Source organism: Talpa europaea (assembly GCF_964194135.1).
Source record: "Talpa europaea genome assembly, chromosome: 7".
Lineage (NCBI taxonomy): Eukaryota > Metazoa > Chordata > Mammalia > Eulipotyphla > Talpidae > Talpa > Talpa europaea.
The window spans coordinates 7,295,100-7,314,118 of record NC_140074.1 but is presented as its reverse complement, the minus strand read 5'-3'; the positions used below and the strand labels follow the sequence as shown (position 1 = coordinate 7,314,118).

At 39.8% G+C, this 19,019-nt stretch overlaps 1 protein-coding gene across 1 annotated transcript in view; it reads right to left on the bottom strand.

Moving 5' to 3' along the window:
• NR6A1 (nuclear receptor subfamily 6 group A member 1) overlaps positions 1-19,019 on the bottom strand; it is a gene marked incomplete at its 3' end in the record, with an annotated part of 170,347 nt that overhangs the window by 131,327 nt on the left and 20,001 nt on the right. The window contains 1 exon segment of the mRNA XM_084236128.1: positions 5,854-5,895. Coding sequence (XP_084092254.1) covers positions 5,854-5,895 — 42 coding nt within the window.

Here is a 19,019-nt window from a genome sequence, read left to right as displayed (position 1 = left end):
CATGCAGAGCACTTAGTATGTATTACCTATTACCTATTATTATTATGTAACTGAAGCCACATCTGATCAAGTTTTCTGTCACTCATCCTAACCAAACCAGAGTATTGTAGGACAAGAAGTGTTTTAAGTTGGCACATATAATAAAGAAAAAATAAGAAATGGGAGGTAAAGAAAAGAACAATAAATTAGGTAATACAAAGTCAAACAGGATTAGATCATTGTATGTGATAGAACTCTTCTCATTCCCACTAAATAATTACAAAGTGCCTAGCACACAAAGAATACCCAATAAATATTCCTTTTCTTTCCTTCCTTGATCTCTAACACTCAACCTTAAGCTCTTTCTCTAACTTGGACCCATTAGGAAATGGTACAGAATACTGGAAATTTTTTAGGTCAAACCTTATAGGTACTTCAGCTGAGGGGTACATTTTTTTTCTGTACCTTGAAAAATCCACAGTCTTCTTGGAATTTCAAAACATGTGATAGTTGAATGCAAGGCCAGAGTAAGCTATGGTGCCAGGCTGTCGTACGTAGTCTGTTTTCATCTTGTCTATTCATTCTACCATTACCCGTGGCTCCCTGTTTGGTGGGCATCTACCAATATGACAAAGATTACTCTAACTTTCAAGTTTCTTTTTCAATGCTCATTTATCTAGGTCCTTAAACAGCAGAAAACAATTATAAATACATATATTTTAAAGTCTGAGTCGGAAAGAATCCCAAATATGGAGTGTTGTGGTTTTTTTAAAAAATATTTTTATGGGGCCTCCCCGGTGGCGCAGCGGTTGAGCGCTGGGTTGCGAAGCTGCCCGCGGCCTCTGCAGCGCCGGTTCGATCCCCGGCTGCTCCCCGGCCACCGGAGGAGGGTCCCACATGGCGCGCAGACCTCTCCTGCCGCCCGCTGCTCCCCTCAGCAGTGTACTTCGGTCCTTCTGCCTGCTCTGCTCCCTGCTCTGGCTCTGGTGAATTCTCTCACCCTCCCGCGCTTCTGACTGTACCCAGTGCATGTATAAACAAAACAAACAAACAGACCAGCAAACAAATAAATAAAGCATGCCTCTATACAAAAAAAAAAAAAAATTTATGTAAGAGCTGGGGTACAGGCCAGCGGCACAGGAGGGTGAGGGATTCACCAGAGACAGAGCGGGGTACAGAACAGGCAGACGACCGAAATACACTGCTGAGGGGAATGGTTGGCACGACAGGAGAGGTCTACCATGCCATGTGGGATTCTCCCTGGCCAGCCGGGAATCGAACCTACGCTGCAGAGGCTGCGGACAGCTTCACAGCGATGTGCTCAACCCGCCACTGGGGAGGCCCACAGAGTGTTTTTTAAATGGTAATTGTCAGATTTTTCATTTGTACACATTTTTTCCTCATCATGCTCTCTCTTAAAAGTTTGCTACTGACCAAAGAGGAAATACATAATCAATCCATCGTTTTAAGAAAGCAGAGGAGTTAACTTCTTCAGTCTCCAAAGAGTTTAAATAAGTGGGTTAGCAGATGATCTTTTGGGAGATTACCTGCTGTTAGACGAAGGGACCCAAAATACTCTAACAGTCAATCAAATGTTAAAGAACAGTCTTGGCCAAAGTGCTATATGAGCAGCAGTATATGAGCATATGAGCTCTGCTCTTCCAAGAGAACTATTTACTTAAAGCACTAACTTCAAATAACATCTGGAATGATTTATCATGTGTCATTAAGAAATAATTTAAGGGCCTCCCCAGTGGCGCAAGGGGTTAAGCACTGCACTATGAAGCAATCTGTAGCCTCTGCAGCGCGAGTTGGATCCCCGGCCAGCCAGGGAGCAAAGGGAGCAACCCACATGGCGCAGCAGACCTCTCCTGACTCACCCGCTGCTCCTCTCAGCAGTATATTTCAGTTAGTCTCCCTGTTCTGTTCCCCACTCTGTCTCTGGTGAATCCTCTAACCACCACCCTCCCCTCCACGCATCTCTGGCCTGTACCCCAGCTCTTGTATGCGTAATTAAAAAAATAAATTCAATTCAATATACAACAGGCCATGAGTACAGAGAGACTGAGAATTTCAATTTTATACTACACAAACTAGAATAGCACACACTTAATTAAAAGTGTTTATAGTTGCCAAGCATTGGTCTAAATAACACAACACTACATTTAATCCATACAACAATCCTGTAAATAATAAGTTTTTACTGTCCCCATCTTACAGATGAGAACATTAAAGGCACACAAGGTAAATAACAATCAAGACTACAGAACCCAAATAATTTTGAGCCAGAATCCATGCTCTTAATTCAGAAGAGTTCTGGTTATACAAAAAGTTAAAGGACTCATCTGAAACGCAGACCAAAAATTTACACACAAATATGTTCATTGTGGCATTATTTATAAGGTAGAAAAAAGTAGAAACAACCTAAATCCTATAAACAACCTAAATAGGATAATAGTTAAATAACTCATGGTAAAACTACTTACAATGAATATTATCCTGCCATTAAAAATATTGATGAAAAATGTTTCATAACGGGACAATACTCCCAATGTAATGCTCAGAGGGAGAAAAAAAAAGGAGGGGATAAAATTATATATATATTCCAATTCCTAAATTATGTAAAAAATAAGCTCAGACACATTGGAATGACATAGCCTGTTATTTCCAGATGTTTTGTCCAGGGATGTTTATGATTTTCCTCTGGTGTTTTCCACAATGACATGAATTATTCTATTAATTTAAACAAAGGTTACTTTTTAAATTAAGCTTCACCATGAGCCTCAAGCAATTGGTTTAAAAAAATTAGCTAAAAAGTCTCTAATCTATTTGTTTAACTTTAGTAGTTACTTTCCTTAGAATACCCTTTGACCATCCAACATAGTTACCACCTACCAATAGGAATACTCATCTTCAACTCTGAAAAACAAATTAAAACGACTATTTTCAATGTTAGTGAATTGTCAATATTTATTCTCTAATTAGTTGTAGAATTATTCTGTAAGAGAAATGGATTGATCAACTTAGAGGCCAAGAAGTCCAGAATGGCATTGTCACTTTCCATTCTCCAGAAATAGATAATAAGGTACAAAAGCCTAAGGAGGAAGAACAGCTGTTGCTAATCCAACTATTTACCCTTTGACCCTCTATCTGGCCAATAACTGAACAGTATCAATTGTTTTCCTGTATTATGTGCTGTTTACAATCCTTGAGAGGCATGAAAGGAATTAATAATTTAGCCTAGAAAGCTTACAGCCTTTATTGGGGAGTCCCTTGTCTGTAGGACAGAAATCAGAGCCCCAAGTAGCTGTCCTAAAGTCACAGGTCCCTTTACTATTCCTGTTTTATAGCCTAATTGGCCCCCAAACATAAATCAATTATTTCTCCTGTTTTAAGCAACAATGACTTCTATTTTCTAACTTCCCCTGTATCAAGTTGGTCCTTGTTCTCTTGAGTTTTACAGCTACACAGTAAGCATGATGGCTGAGGGAAAAACTTGAGGAGCAGGGCAGACTAGGGTTACTTGAAAAGAGAAGCACAGAAAGGTTATACTGTTTGAACTTCTCTTGACCTTTGACTGCCCTTGTCCCTAACGTATGCTAAATGGGCAGGGTACAGAGATGTTTCTTGTAGAAATGAACTTAGCCTGAACCTGTGCCATAACATTGGACTCCAGGAAGCCCAAGAATCATAGGAAGGCAAAGTGTGAACAGCTGCCTGTATTCTAAGCATGGTTGCCCATTTGCTCATCACAGAAAAGGTTATTTTTTAAAAAGTCATTTAAATAGGATAGTCCTTCACCCAGTTCCAACACATTACACAGGTTGTCCCAGACTTGCTATCTACAACCAGTGCCAACCACAATGGGTAATCAGCAACAATGGCACTTCCTATTCCAAAATAAACAAGTATGCCTGCTCTGAGCAGGCAGTCCCTATCCGGAATTCAGAGGTAGAGGAGACACCGTGACCTCCAAATTCCAAAGATGCATCACAGTGAAATACCTATTCTCAATCTAAAGTACAAAATTTGTAAGACTTAAACACAGGAGATGTAATTCCTTCCCAGTCAGAAGTCATAGAATTACCTATCAACAACTATAACCCATTTAACATAAGACACAGTCTTGAGGTTTCCTATTACTTATCAGGGCTGAGCACACTCATTTAAAACGCAAAATTGGTACAGACCAAGATGATAAATTTTTATTTCTATTTATTACAATAATCAGATCTTTCCATATTTCTTCAAGGAGAAAGATATTAACTTCACAATATTGAGACTACTGCCCATATAGTATCATTTAAAAGTGATTTTTAGATCATTTCCATTCTATTCTAACATATAAAATTATCCACTATCTATACCTTCTCATGGTATCTATAGGTATGTAGATCTAGCTAGGGATTCTGTGCAGAAATGTTAAATGAGTTAGAATACACTGTGCAGAAAAAAAGACTATTTCACTAATAACCTTCATGAGAATCTCAAGGATCTTTTCTGTAAGGTAAGCAAGAGCTATTTTCAGTTGCCACTAAATACAGAAAAGAAGAATAAGATTGGGTACTATGTTCTAAATTAGAGGTTTAAAAAAATTTTTTTCAATAATTCTGGATAAGGAAATATTTTCTAATAGTCTGTTAAGTATATGAGGGCAGAAACTAGACTTATTTTTATATCTCTGGAGACTAGAACTGGGCTAGAGCACAGAGAACACTCAATATTTAACTGCGTTCTTAATTATTTGGTATGTTTTGTGTAAAATTCTGTCTGAAAGATTACAGAGAATTTCCTAGTGTTGAAAAACTATTCTAAGAAAGGACCAAAACTCAAGAATTTACCTTTCCCTCCTTCTAAATGAAGGACAAAGAAAACAGTGTGCTCATTTATAAGTACCGAGTTGTCAAGGTACCTCTGATTTGTAGAAAAAAATCTTTTTCTCAAGTATCTGATAAGCATTGTAGGACTCATTTTGTTTCACAATTAGTAAGTATTAGTTGAACAAATGTGAATGTTTATTAATATTACAAAGTATATAGTGAAAATGTGAGAAGGTCCACAACAGCCTCAGAAAACTAATATAAACCAGGATGGTGAACTTTACACTTACCTCAACAGAAGATTGGTGACAGTCTTCCCATGACCCTAAGAAAGTTCCAGAACTAGAAAAATAACTCTAGATGATCTCATGGATTCCCAATCTAAATTATTATTCACTCTTTTGGCATTACAGTAAAATAAGGTCTGTACACATTGGATATTCCCATGATCTATTTCTAATAGTTAAAACAATGTCCCAAAATGATGTAGGCCACATTTTGAGAACCCTGGAAATATAAATGATCAAGAAATAAATAATCTTGAAAAACATCATTTAATTAAGCCATGAAATGGTCACTCATACTTTAATCATAGGAATGTAGAGGGTGATTAAGAATTAAATTGTTGTGTAAAAGTTATCAATTATAAACATCTAAAACAAGCAAAATCCTTCTTTGAAAAAAATTTTATCAAGACTAGTCAATACTTTAGAGAAATGGTTGTGAGTATATAGCTGTATGTGTGCATAAATGAAAACACAGTTTTTGTCACTGATGGTTTCATGAGAAAAGGGAGAAAACAGGGCAGAGAGATTAGGATTACATGGAAATTTTCAGCAAACCAACTTTCTAAATATGGCTAGATCCTGGCCACTGAATAATATTAGGAGGGAAAAAAAAAAGCACAACTAGAAACGAGAGAACGAATTATAAAGTAAAATAAAATCTGAGTCCAATAAAATAAAGCCTATCAATGACACCCCAAGTTAAACATTGAGAAGAACACACACATCCCTGTCTTGCCCATGAACACTAGAGAATATTCAGAACTTACTAGCGCCTGGGTCGAGCTCTGCCAATTCGTCCTGACAAAAACCTAAAGAAAAAACAGAAGATATTATGATTCATGAATTACTTCAAGAGCATTCCAAATATGAAAAAGCAAGTATTACATAATTGAGGGGGGAAAGTCCAGACTCAGAAGTAAAATTTGGATTTGAATCCCTAGCTCTGAAACATTTATATGTATATAAATGTATCTTCTCCGCTTTCATTTCACCATCTTAATATAAAAATGGGTAATTACAGCATTTATCAAAGTTGTAATGAAAATTACGTGAGATATTGATATAAAATGCTTATTTAGCACAATCTTTGAAACACAGTAGAACATTTGGCACTCAATAAACTGCACAAGTATTTACTTGTAGCCAATGACAACTGGAATATAAATTCATATAAAATTACAATCCCCTTAACTACCTGTAATGTTGTACTTAACATTATTTCCCAAAAGAAAGCAAAATATACAACATGTGAACTTACAACAAATATCAAACAGGGTAAGTTTACTTAAAATTTTCACAAATGCTGGAGAATTTATCAACACACACTAACGGGAAGCAATTATTTCATTAATGAGTATGCTATTCAGGTTGGAATAAACACCTCTCAAAGCACATTTCAAGTTCCAAAACTAAGAGCCACATCTCTCTTATTGGTGTGGAACTATCACACTGGAGGGGAAAATCAAGCACATTGAAAGGTTAACACACAGGAGGTGTTTTATACATAATGACTGAGATTTTTTTTTCCTGCAACAAGTGCCTATTTTCTTCAGGTTTTTTTTCCTCCTCATTTTAAATATTTTGTCAGAAAAGCTTTTTCTTGCCTCCCTTACCCTTGTCATACACACAAGGTTCAAGTCCTATTAGAAGTATCTACAAAACTTAGTGCACTAATCAACAAGGAATTACTGTTCCATGTCCAACTATTAAACTTGTCCAAAAAGAATGGAACCTGACCTATTCACAGCTATAGCTGCATTATCTCCCACAAGTCTAGCGCAAAGCAGTTCTTCAGTAAACATCAATTGTAGTATCTTAACGGTAAACTTTTTCAAAATGGAGCAAAACTAGTACTAGAGGGTTGTGAGAGTATTTTATGTGATCAGCACTGGGAAGCCAGATGAGAGCCAACTGAGAGTCACGTGGAGAAAAAGATGTTCAAATAGCAGGGAGACTCTTAAAAAGGTCCACAACTTTTACAAAGGTCCTCTAATATTCCTAGGCTGTTTTGGACACACCATTCACCAAACATACCACATCCTTTCTTGCCTTCTTTGTTTCCTCCTCCTCCTCCACTTGGTGAAAAGTATTTACCCTCAAGATCCAGTTTAAATATCACCACCAGTGTGAAGTGTGAAGCATAGAAAAAGGAGCGCATTCACTGAAGAACAAAGGAACAATTTAAATATGGGCCTCCTCCACTAGACAATAAGCTCTTCAAGGTAAGAAACATGGCCTATCCATCTGCAGATCTGCTTTTATGGTCAGAACAGCTGTCAACACATTGTGGAAGATGCTCAAATTCAGGATGAACTAAATAAAAGCATAATCCTGCCTCAATGATCATAGTCTACAGGAAGTTACAGACTCAGAAAATGTAAGTCTAGCCTAGAAAACATGCAGGAAGTCTGAAAAAGGAAATTGGATTTGGAGCACCAGAATTTGTAAGCTGTTGAAAGTGGCTGAAATGCCTAGGAAGGCCCACCTCAGAGCAACTTTCCAGACTTTCTACATAAAGGCTACAGGAGGGCCTCCCTGGTGGCGCAGCGTTTAAGCGCTGGGTTGCAAGGCTGCCCGCAGCCTCTGCAGCGCCGGTTCAATCCCCAGCTGCTCCCCAGCCACCTGAGGAGGGTCCCGCATGGCCGCAGACCTCTCCCGCCGCCCGCTGCTCCCCTCAGCAGAGTACTTCGGTCCTTCTGCCTGCTCTGCTCCCCGCTCTGGCTCTGGTGAATTCTCTCACCCTCCTGCGCTTCTGACTGTACCCAGTGCTTGTATAAATAAATAAAGCTTAAAAAAAAAAAAAAAGCTACAGGAATCCAAAAAGCTGTGGGAAAAGGCCAGGTAATAATGAAACAACTCATCATTACATGGGGGTTCAACACTGCCAGAAGTGAAATTGAGGATAAACGTTAATTTAATGTAAGCGGATTCAAAAACAGGCCAAGAACACAAAAAGGGAGATTCAAAGCACTTTCAGTTATATAACTTTAAGTAAATCACTGCCTAGTCTAGATCTCAGATTCTGAACCTTAACTGAAAGCACTGCACTGGAAGTCTCAAGAAAGAACACATGTCTATTGAAATTTCAGAAAACATTTTGAACTCAAGAGTACCTAAAATCAAGCACAAAGAGAGGGTGACTTAAAAAAACAAAGAGTTAAACAGGACATCTATTTTATCAGTCTCGTAACTACATCTTTTTCTGTTAATGACATCGTATATTTCTTTGAAGACTTACCACTTCTACAATCTCAGACCATATGACTCAGATAGGATTGACTTTAACCCTGCTATAAATGGGGTGCTATAGTTTATTGAAAGGATTAAATGAGATCATGCATGTAAAGGCTTTACAAAATACGTAACATAGTCAGAGTTCAACATATGGGCGCTACTTCTAACTAAACCCCTAGGGGCCATCCAAAACAATGTCTACAGCAGCAAAAACAGATTCTAGGAGAGTAACTACTGACCCATGTGACATCATCCTCAAAAACCTGGGTTGGATCCCTAACCCTAATGTCACTTTAGTCATCTTCTACAATTCTTAATTCCCCCCCAACCCGTAAATTGCTTAGGTGGTGATTCCAGATACAAGCTATCGCCTGAGGTAAGGAAGACAGAAGGACTCTTAAATTTGCCCTAAAACATTCTTCCAACAGTTTCAGAAAGCCCTGATTATGGAATTCTGTAACTATGCCTATAATCCCTCCATCTAGTCCTAAGGCCACTGACTAATAATGCTGTCTCTGGTTTTACAGATCATATAGGGCAGGAGGTCTGAAAAGATATGGATAACAATGTTAATCCCACCTATAAAGCACATGATCCTGACAAGTCAATAGAAGAGTTAGATCTGGCTACCATTCTCAAAGAATATCACCCAAATTATCAGCAACCATATCTAGTTAGCAAAATAATTCCAGCAAGAAGAATCCAAATCACTGCTAGAGTAATCCCAATCTATACCTAGTTAGATCAACACAAAGGCAAAAAATGATTATCAGAGTTGTTTAGTAAAAAGTGGATTCCTAAACCACATAAATCACAAACATACCACCAAAAAAATCTCTCTCCCAGAATGCAACTCATTAAAGAGCTACGAAATATTCTGAGAGATCGCCACTCTATGACTAGTGATTTAAATAGCCTTAAAAAGGGACAGAAGAGAAGCATAGATAATATATCACCAAGTCAGCATCATTATAACCAATCTCAAATTCAGTAAAGATTTAACTTAGAAAACAGATACAAAATGAAAAAGGCATGAATCTGAGACAGATTTGGATTCAAATCCTAGATTTGCCACCATTTTTAATTAACTACCCTGTCTCTATTTCAAAAAACAAGGATTAAAAGTAACCACCTTGGGGCCTCCCTGCTGGCTCAAGGGGTTAAGACACAACCTATGAAGATGTCCATAGCCTCTGCAGCACAAATTTGATCCCCAGCCGGCCAGGGAGCTGCCCACATGGGGCAGCAGACCTCTCCTATCTTGCCCGCTGTGCCCCTCGGCAGTGTACTTCAGTCAATCTGCCTGTTCTGTTCCCCACTCTGTCTCTGGTGAATCCTCTCACCCCCCACACCTCTGGCCTGTACCCCAGCTCTTGTATGCATTAATAAATAAATCCTAAAAAAATAAATAAAAATAACCATCTTGGTCAAATTTTGTGAGATTAAGTGAATATACATAAGTCATTTACTTTACAGCCACTGATAAACAGTTCCAAGGCTAGGAATTTTCTTTATTACAAAGAAGACCCAAGTGACAACATTTAGCCAAAAAAAAAGGTCGATGATTCCTCAGCTGTGATTGCTTACAGTGACAGCGTTAAAAGATACTATTTTCCTTTATTTACTATTTTGACTATACAAAAACATTTTTTTTTTAAAGATTTATTTCTTTGTTTATGCATACAAGAGCTCGGGTACAGGCCAGAGATGCGGGGGGTGAGAGGATTCACCAGAGACAGAGTGGGGAACAGAACAGGCAGACTGACTGAAATACACTACTGAGGGGAGCAGCAGGCGAGTCAGGAGAGGTCTGCTGCGCCATGTGGGTTGCTCCCTGGCAGGCCAAGATGGAATTCGCGCTGCAGAGGCTGTCGACTGCTTCATAGAGCAGTGCTTAACCCCTTGGGCCACCAGGGAAGCCCCAAAAAAAGATTTTAAATAAACTTTGAGTATCCGTTTTTTTCCCCAAATATGAACAAATAGAAGTTTATGGGTACTGTCATTAAACAAATTCAAGCCTGTGCCTCCCTGGTGGCCTATGGATTAAGTCTCAGTACTATCATCACTATAGCATGAGTTTGCTTCGGGGCCAGGGTCTAACCCACATGGTACAGCAGACCTCTCCTGTCTTGCCTGCTGCTGCCCTCAGCAGTGTATTTTGGTAGATCCACCTGTTCTGCTCCCCACTCTGTCTCTAGTGGGTCCTCTCACCCCCTGCACTCCTGGCCTACACCCCAGTTCTATACCAAAAAGAAAAAAATTCAAGGCTGAAACACTAGCTAATAGAAATTTATAATGTATCTTTTACAAAAACTAGTTAAATGTTTCTCTGTATTTTTTTGCTGTTATATTTTTATTGGGGTAATGTTGCTTCACAACACTGTATGAGATTCAGAGGTACAGGTGCACACCTCTTCAGATAACATTACCACACCTCACCCACCACCAAAGCAGCAACTATAATGTACCCGTGTAGTCCACAGGGCCCTCCACCCACTTTGATGCAAACCCCCATTGTTCCCCTCAGATTTCTAGGATTTATTTTTCAGTTTTGTCTGTTCCTTTGTTTTGCGTCTCTATATTCCCTATATAGAATGAAAACATACAGTATTTGTCTTTCTCCTTCTGACTCAGTTCACTTAATATCCCCTCCAGTTCCACCCACATTGTCAAAAATGGCAAAATTTCATCTCATAATCCATTTATGTGTCACTGGGCACTTAGGTTGTTTCCAAAACATGGCTACTGTAAACAGTGTTGCAAAGAACAAAGGGGTGTACATATCCTTTCAAATTATGTTTTATTTGCATTCTTTAATGGATATGTAGGCAATCAACTCCTGGATAACATGACAGAGTAAAAATATTTTGAGAAGGGGCCTCCCCGGTGGCGCAGCGGTTGAGCGCTGGGTTGCGAAGCTGCCCGCGGCCTCTGCCGCGCCGGTTCGATCCCCGGCTGCTCCCCGGCCACCGGAGGAGGGTCCCGCATGGCGCGCAGACCTCTCCTGCCGCCCGCTGCTCCCCTCAGCAGTGTACTTGGGTCCTTCTGCCTGCTCTGCTCCCCGCTCTGGCTCTGGTGAATTCTCTCACCCTCCTGCGCTTCTGACTGTACCCAGTGCTTGTATAAACAAAACAAACAAAAAAAAAAACAAACAAATGAATAAAACATGCCTCTATAAAAAAAAATTATAAAAAAAAAAAAAATTTTGAGAAACTTCCATACTGTCTTGCATAGGGACTGGCCTAGTCTACATTCCCACCAGCAGTGTATGAGGGTTCCTTTCTCTCCACATCCTCCCAAACACTAGTTGTTTCTGATCTTGTTGATATGTGTCCTCACAGGTCTAAGGAAATTATCTCATTGTGGTTTTGATTTGCATTTCCCTAATAAGTGATGATGAGCATTATTTCATGTGCCTACTGTCCATCTGTATGTCTTTGGAGAAGTACCTATTTAGCTTTTCCATCCATTTTTTGATTGGGTTGTTTGTTTTTGTTTTTGTTTTTTTTTTGTTACATTGTATGAGTTCTTTGGAAACCTTGGTTATTAGCCTCTTGTTGGATGTTTGATATATAAATATTTTCTCCCATCCAGTATGGTGTGTTTTCATTTTAATGATTGTTTCAGACACCTCAGAAATAAGAAGCTTGTAAGAGATTACTATGCACATCTTTATGCCAATAAATTGTATACACAGGAATGAACAAATTCTTAAAAGCATACAACCTTCCAAATCTGAGTCAGGAAGAACTAGAGAATTTAAACAGACCAATTACAAGCAAGGAAATTGAAACAGTAATCAAAAGTCAAAAAAAAAAAAAAAAAAGAGCCCAGGACCATATCTACCAAACCTTCAAAGATGAACTAATACCTACCTTAGCAAACTGAATTCAACAATACAGCAAACATATCATATATCATGACCAAGTGGGATTTATTCCAAGGATACAAGTGGTTCAACATTCACAAATCAATCAATGTAATTCACTACATCAGCAAAAAGAAAAAGAAAAATCATATGATCATATCAATAGTTGAAGAGAATGCATCTGATGACTCAACATTCATTTATGATAGAAACTTTTAAAAACACACCTCACCATAATAAAGGTCATATAGGCAAAACCACAGATACATCATACTCAATGCGGAAAACTGAAAAATTTTCCTCTAAGGTCAGGAATAAGCTTAGAATGTCCATTTTCACCACTACTATATATAGCATTGGAATCCCTAACAAGAGCAATTTGGCAAGAGAAAGATACAAAAGGAAACCAGACTGGATAAGAAGTAAAACTACCACTATTTGTAGACAACATAGTAACACACACACAAAAAAAAAAAACCCTAAAAATGTCACTAAAAGACAACTGTCAGAAACAACAAATCAGTACAGTGAAGTAGCAAGCTGTAAGAGCACTATACAAAAACTGGTTGTGTTCCTATATTCAAACAACAAAATAGAAGCGAAAGATTAAAAAAAAAATCCTATTTACAATTGCCTCAAAAGAACTAATATATGTAGAAATAAACTTACCAAAGGAGGTAGAAGATCTGTACAATGAAAACTGTAAGATGTTAAAATTAAAAAAAAAAAAAAAAAAAAAAAAAAAGACGACAACAATGACACAAAGACATGGAAAGCTATTTCCTGTTCATGGACAGGAAAAATTAACGTTGTGAAGATGGTCATCTTACCCAACACAATATACAGATTCAGTGCAATCCAATGGCATTCTTCAAAGAAACTGACTATTGAAATTTATATGGAACCACAAAAGATCCTGAATAGGCAAAATAATCCTGACCAAAAAATAAGTAGGGGCCTCCCTGTTGGTGCAAGGGATTAGGACGCAACCTATGAAGCTGTCCAGCAGCATGAGTTTGATCCCCGTCTAGGAGCTACCCACATGGCACAGCAGATCTCTCCTATCTTGCCCGCTGCTCCCCTCAGCAGTGTATTTCAGTCAATCTGTCTGTTCTGTTCCCCACTGTGTCTCTGGTGAATCATCTCACCCCCTGCACCTCTGGCCTGTACCCCAGTTCTTATATGCATAAATTCTTTTTTTAAAAAAAAGCTGTAGGGAGTGAATGATGGACACACATATACGGACAAATGGTCAAGATACAAGTGGGAAGTAGTACAGAGTAGTAAGAGCATAAATTCTGATATCAGACTAGGTTTAAACCCTTGCACCATCACTAATTGTGTTCACTTAGGAAGCTACTTCACTTCTCAGAGTTCATTTCCTCATCCACAGATCACTGTGAGAATTCAAAGTGAATACACTTAGGTCAGTGGAAAATGGTTGGTAACTGTGATCAATATTAGTGAGAGAACAGAAGCAGCACCCACTAGTCTAGGAGCATGTAGAAGGGATAAGCATTCATCAGGCAAACCATTGTGAGAAACATGTTCAGAGGAAGCCACATGTCAAAGGCATGAACAGAGAGGGGGAAAAGAATATCCATTTTGTAATGTGACTTGATTTATCACCCTAACCAGGGCCATATCGTAAAGGGTTCTGACGGCCATCTACCTATATATAGGCAGTTTTGGCTTTTGTTCTACAGGCAAGAGTCACTGAAGATAGGAAATATCTACATAACCATGGAAGTGTGTCAAAGCCATCCCAACTCTGACTACTTCTATATGGTGGCTCTAAATTTTCAACTAGGAACTAAAAGCACAAGGAGAACTTCCCTGGTGGCCCAAGGGATTAATCTCAGCACTATCAAGCTATCAGCAGCCACTACAGCTCAAGTTCGATCCCCCACCAGAGAGCTAACCTACATGGCCCAGCAGACCTCTCCTGTCTCGCCTGCAGCTCCCCTCAGCGTGTATTTCAGGAAATCTGCCTGTTCTGCTCCCCACTCTGTCTCTAGCAAGTCCTCTCACCCTCCACACCTCTGGCCTACACCCCAGTTCTTATATGCATAAACAAATATAAATCTTTAAAAGCACAAGGAAAAAAAAATAAAAAAAGAGCTTTGTGGTGGTAGCCAACATACACAAGGCAAACCATCCATAGCCCCTTAAATTCTAGGAATTCTTCCCTTTTTCTGCGCTCTCCCCTATTTTCTGAACTCCTGTTACAATGGATACCTGGGTACTTGGGTACGGGGTAAGAAAGCATGGGGGTTTTTTTGCCACAAACATTAGTTAGCCAAACCACAGCCTGCCTTGCAGTCAGGTTTACAGCAATGCAAGCTAGTCCCAGAGACCCAAGCAGATACAAAAATACTTTTCTTTTAATTAGCTGAGCATTAAATTCACATCTGCCTCTTTCCTTTCTGACCAGTGGATAGTGTGTCATTTGGGCCATTAGCTTTTGTTTCTCAGAGGCAACCTGACAAAACTTGAGGAATAATAGAAAATGCTTCTGAATGCAGAGACAGAGCACCACAAGTACATATAGCAAAAGCTGGCTGGCAGAGCATCAAGTCATATTCCACTTTCTCCGCCTACAAATGTCAAGGTCGTATTTTAAAAAAATGCAACAAAAACAGTGCCCTTTGTCTAATGTCATTTTCTTAATGTGGGGAAAAAAAAGAAGAGGGAGGGGAAGCCAAGGATTCTCAATTATATTACCTATTATACCCACATATTTGCTCAGCTTAAATGCCACTTATAAGAAGTGTCTATATTTCTATGGAAATATTAATAACTTCCTTCTGATGAACCTATATCATCTTTTCTACAGTTTTTCAGGCTTCTAGAATTGTTAAGTACAGCCTTAAAACCAAACTGAAGGCAAAATAGTGAGTCCAAGATTATGACATTTCAACATGAAACTTTATTTTAAAAGATTTATTTATTTATTTATTTATACAAGCACTGGGTACAGTCAGAAAAGCGGGAGGGTGAGAGAATTCACCAGAGCCAGAGCGGGGAGCAGAACAGGCAGCCAGACGGAGGACACTGCTGAGGGGAGCAGCGGGCGCGGCAGGAGAGGTCTGCAGCACCATGTGGGATTCTCACCGGCAGCCAGGGATTGAACCAGCGCTGCAGAGGACCCAGCACTCAACCTCTGCGCCACGGGGGAGGCCCTCAATTTTGAAACATTTTTAAAAAATAAAAATAGCATACAGCTTCAAGGCTGTGGCTACAAAATCAGATGAAAACAGCTTAGGGGGCCTTCCTGGTGGGGCAGGGGTTAAGTCTCTCACTATAAATCTACTGCAGCCTGAGTTCGATCCCCAGCCTAGGAGCTCACCCACATGTAGTGATGAACCTCTGACATTTTTCATTTATATTTTCTGGTTCTCTGGAGTAACAAAAGGGACTCTTGATAATTCTTTCAGCCTGGAGGTTAAAGAAATTTCAAAATGCACACATACAAGAAAACATAAAATAATCTGTCAGTTGCCATTTATTGACGACTCTATGCCAGGCGTTGGATTGTTTCAAGTGAATTCTGATAATTACTAAAGTAGCTACTAGTATCACCATCTTTTTTTATTTTTTAAGATTTATTTATTGGGCCTCCCCGGTGGCACAGCGGTTGAGTGCTGGGTTGCGAAGCTGCCCGCAGCCTCTGCAGCGCCGGTTCAATCCCCGGCTGCTCCTCGGCCACCGGGAGGGTCACGCATGGCGCGCAGACCTCTCCTACCGCCCGCTGCTCCCCTCGGCAGTGTACTTTGGTCCTTCTGCCTGCTCTGCTCCCTGCTCTGGTGAATTCTCTCACCCTCCTGCACTTCTGACTGTACCCAGTGATTGTATAAATAAATAAATAAATCTTTAAAAAAAAAAAAACACATACACACTAATGTGGGAGAAACAAATATTTTTTTAAAAAATTATTTATTTATTTATACAAGAACCGGGGTACAGGCCAGATGCATGAGAGGGTGAGAGGATTCACCAGAGACAGAGTGGGGAACAGAACAGGCAGACTGACTCAAATACACTATTGAGGGAAGCAGCGGGCAAGACAGGAAAGGTCTGCTCAAGGGTTAAGTTTTTAAACTTGTCTTTATTTGAATCTTACTTCAGTTACTGTATGTTCCATGTATTAGAGACACCATCCAGAACTTACCTTTCTCCCTCCGAGTTATTTCACATATTGTTGTCTTATAGGGTTACAGGGGGAAGAGCCACAAAAGTCAAAACAAGAGAAGGTCTATTCAGAGCCATCTGACTAATAATACCCCACCTTTGCATGGTATGTGCTGTCCAACAGCCAGAAATATAGGGATTTGGTGTTATTTCAAAGAACAAACTCTGACACTCCTACAACAGCAGGCCTCACAAATCCAAGAAGGCAAAAGCATACTTAAATGAGTATATTTAAAACCTTCTGGGTAATCCAACATGTCCATGTCAGAAGCAGTTAAGAGTAACTTTACAAACCAAGCCAAACTAACATATAAAACTTTAAATGAATTAATAATTGGGAAGAACTAGCTTCTTTTGAGTAATTGTAAGTTTCTCCCAGAAGGATCAGGGAGAATAAAGAAGATTTTTGTTGTTGTTGCCATTTCAAAGGCTACCTCAGGAAAACTCTTACAGATCAAAGAGTTTGTTGAAACATGGTCAAAGAATTTTTTAGGTCATTTCAGAAAGTGACCACAGATGGTCTGATGGGACAGTAGACATCAACTGTTAGGCAAATATATTAGTGAGGAGTAGATGCAACCAAAGAGATGCCCCCATAAGCAGAAAGTACCTTTTCCTTATTCTCTTTGAAAACCCCCATATGGGGGCCTCCCTGGTGGCATAGGGGTTAAAGACAGCGCTATCAAGCTATCCTCAGTCACTGCAGCATGAGTTCAATTCCCGGCTGGCCAAGGAGGTGACCCACATGTCGCAGCAGACCTCTCCTGTCTTGTCCGCTGCTCCCCTCAGCAGTGTATTTCAGTAGATCTGCCTGTTCTGCTCTCCACTCTGTCTCTGGGGAATCCTCTTACCACCACCTCCCTACTCCACCCTGCCCCCCCCCCCCCGCACCTCTGACTCACACCCCAGCTCTTGTATACATAAATAAATCTTTCAAAAAAAAAAAAAAAAGAAAACCCCCATATGAAATGGAACACAGCTGCAGCTGCATGACAGACCCTAAATATGCTTGCCTCTTATGAATCAGCGCTGGAAATTTAACCTAAGAAAAAGAGTCAGGGCCTCCCGGGTAGCATAGCAGGTTGAGCGCAGTGCTGTGAAGTTGTCCCCAGCCTCCGCAGCAATGGTTCAATTCCCGGCCGGCCAGGGAGAGTCCCACGTAGCGTGGTAGACCTCTCCTATCTCGCCCGCTGCTACCCTCAGCAGTGTATTTCGGTCCTTCTGCCTGTTCTGCTTCCTGCTCTGTCTCTGGTGAATCCTCTCACCCTCCCGCACCTCTGGCCTGTACCCCAGTGCTTGTATAACAGAATAAACCTTTAAAAAAAAAAAAAAGTCAGAAATAAATGGTGCAAAATAGGTAGCCACATAAAAATACAACCATGGGAAAATAATTAATAAAATTTTGATATACTATTCAATGGAGTAGTTTGCAAACATAAATGTTTACATTTATAACTGTACTCTCAGAATGAACTCAACATTATCTCCTGTGTGGGGAAAAGCACATTGGGGTCTTTTTTCCCATAATTATCTCGAAGTATGGACATGGACATTATGGCTGATTTTTTTCCCCCTTCATTCTACTTTTCTGGTTAAAAATATATTGCTTTCATAAAATGAATGTGTACATTTTAAATATTGTAAGAAAATAATCTAACTAAACTCTCCAAAATCAACCACTTTGGGGCCTCCCTGGTGGCACAGGGGTTAAAGTCTCAACCTTATTAAGCTATTATTGCCAGTCACTGAGGCAATCCCAGGCCAAGGAGTTAATCCAACAGGACACAGCAGACCTCTCCTGTCTCATCCGCTGCTCCCCTCAGCAGTGCATTTCAGTAGATCTGCCTGCTCTGTCCCCCACTCTTGTCTCTGGTGAATCCTCTCACTCCATTCCCCTACCCCTTGCACCTCTGGCCTACACCGCAGCTCTTGTATGCATAAATAAAAAATAAATCTATTAAAAAAATGTTGGTTTCTTGATGAGGTTACAGCATTTTTGTGAAAATTGACCTCTATGTCAACCATTCAGGTCTTGAATCACAGGACCGAGGAAATAAATGATTAGGGCATAGCTACAGATACTAGTCTACTGCACCACACTAAAATCACACTCATCATGTATAATACATGCTTTTCTCATAGCTTTTGATACCTGTTGTAAGTTCTATCAGCTCAGACTTGAAGTTCCTGTTCTAGCATTATTATGCACTAGCACACAGAGTAGCATTCTTACTTCCATATAACTGAAAACTAAGTAAAATACCCAGACCTTGGGCCTCCCCGGTGGCACAAAGGGTTAAGACGCAACCTATGAAACTATCTGCAGCAGCTGCAGCACAAGTTCCATCCCCGGCCAAGGACATGACCCACATGGCGCAGAAGACCTCTCCTGACTCACCCGCTGCTCCCCTCAGCAGTCTGCCTATTCTGTTCCCCGCTCTGTCTCTAGTGAATCCTCTCACCCCCCGCCCCACACCTCTGGCCTGTACCCCTGTTCTTGTATGCATAAATAAATAAATAAATCTTTTTTAAAAAAATACCTAGACCTTTCAGAGTAAAAAAACATAATTTGGCACATAGCTCCTCTAATCTGACTTTAGCAATCCTCTTTCTAAATATGCCTCACATTCCTGAATAAGT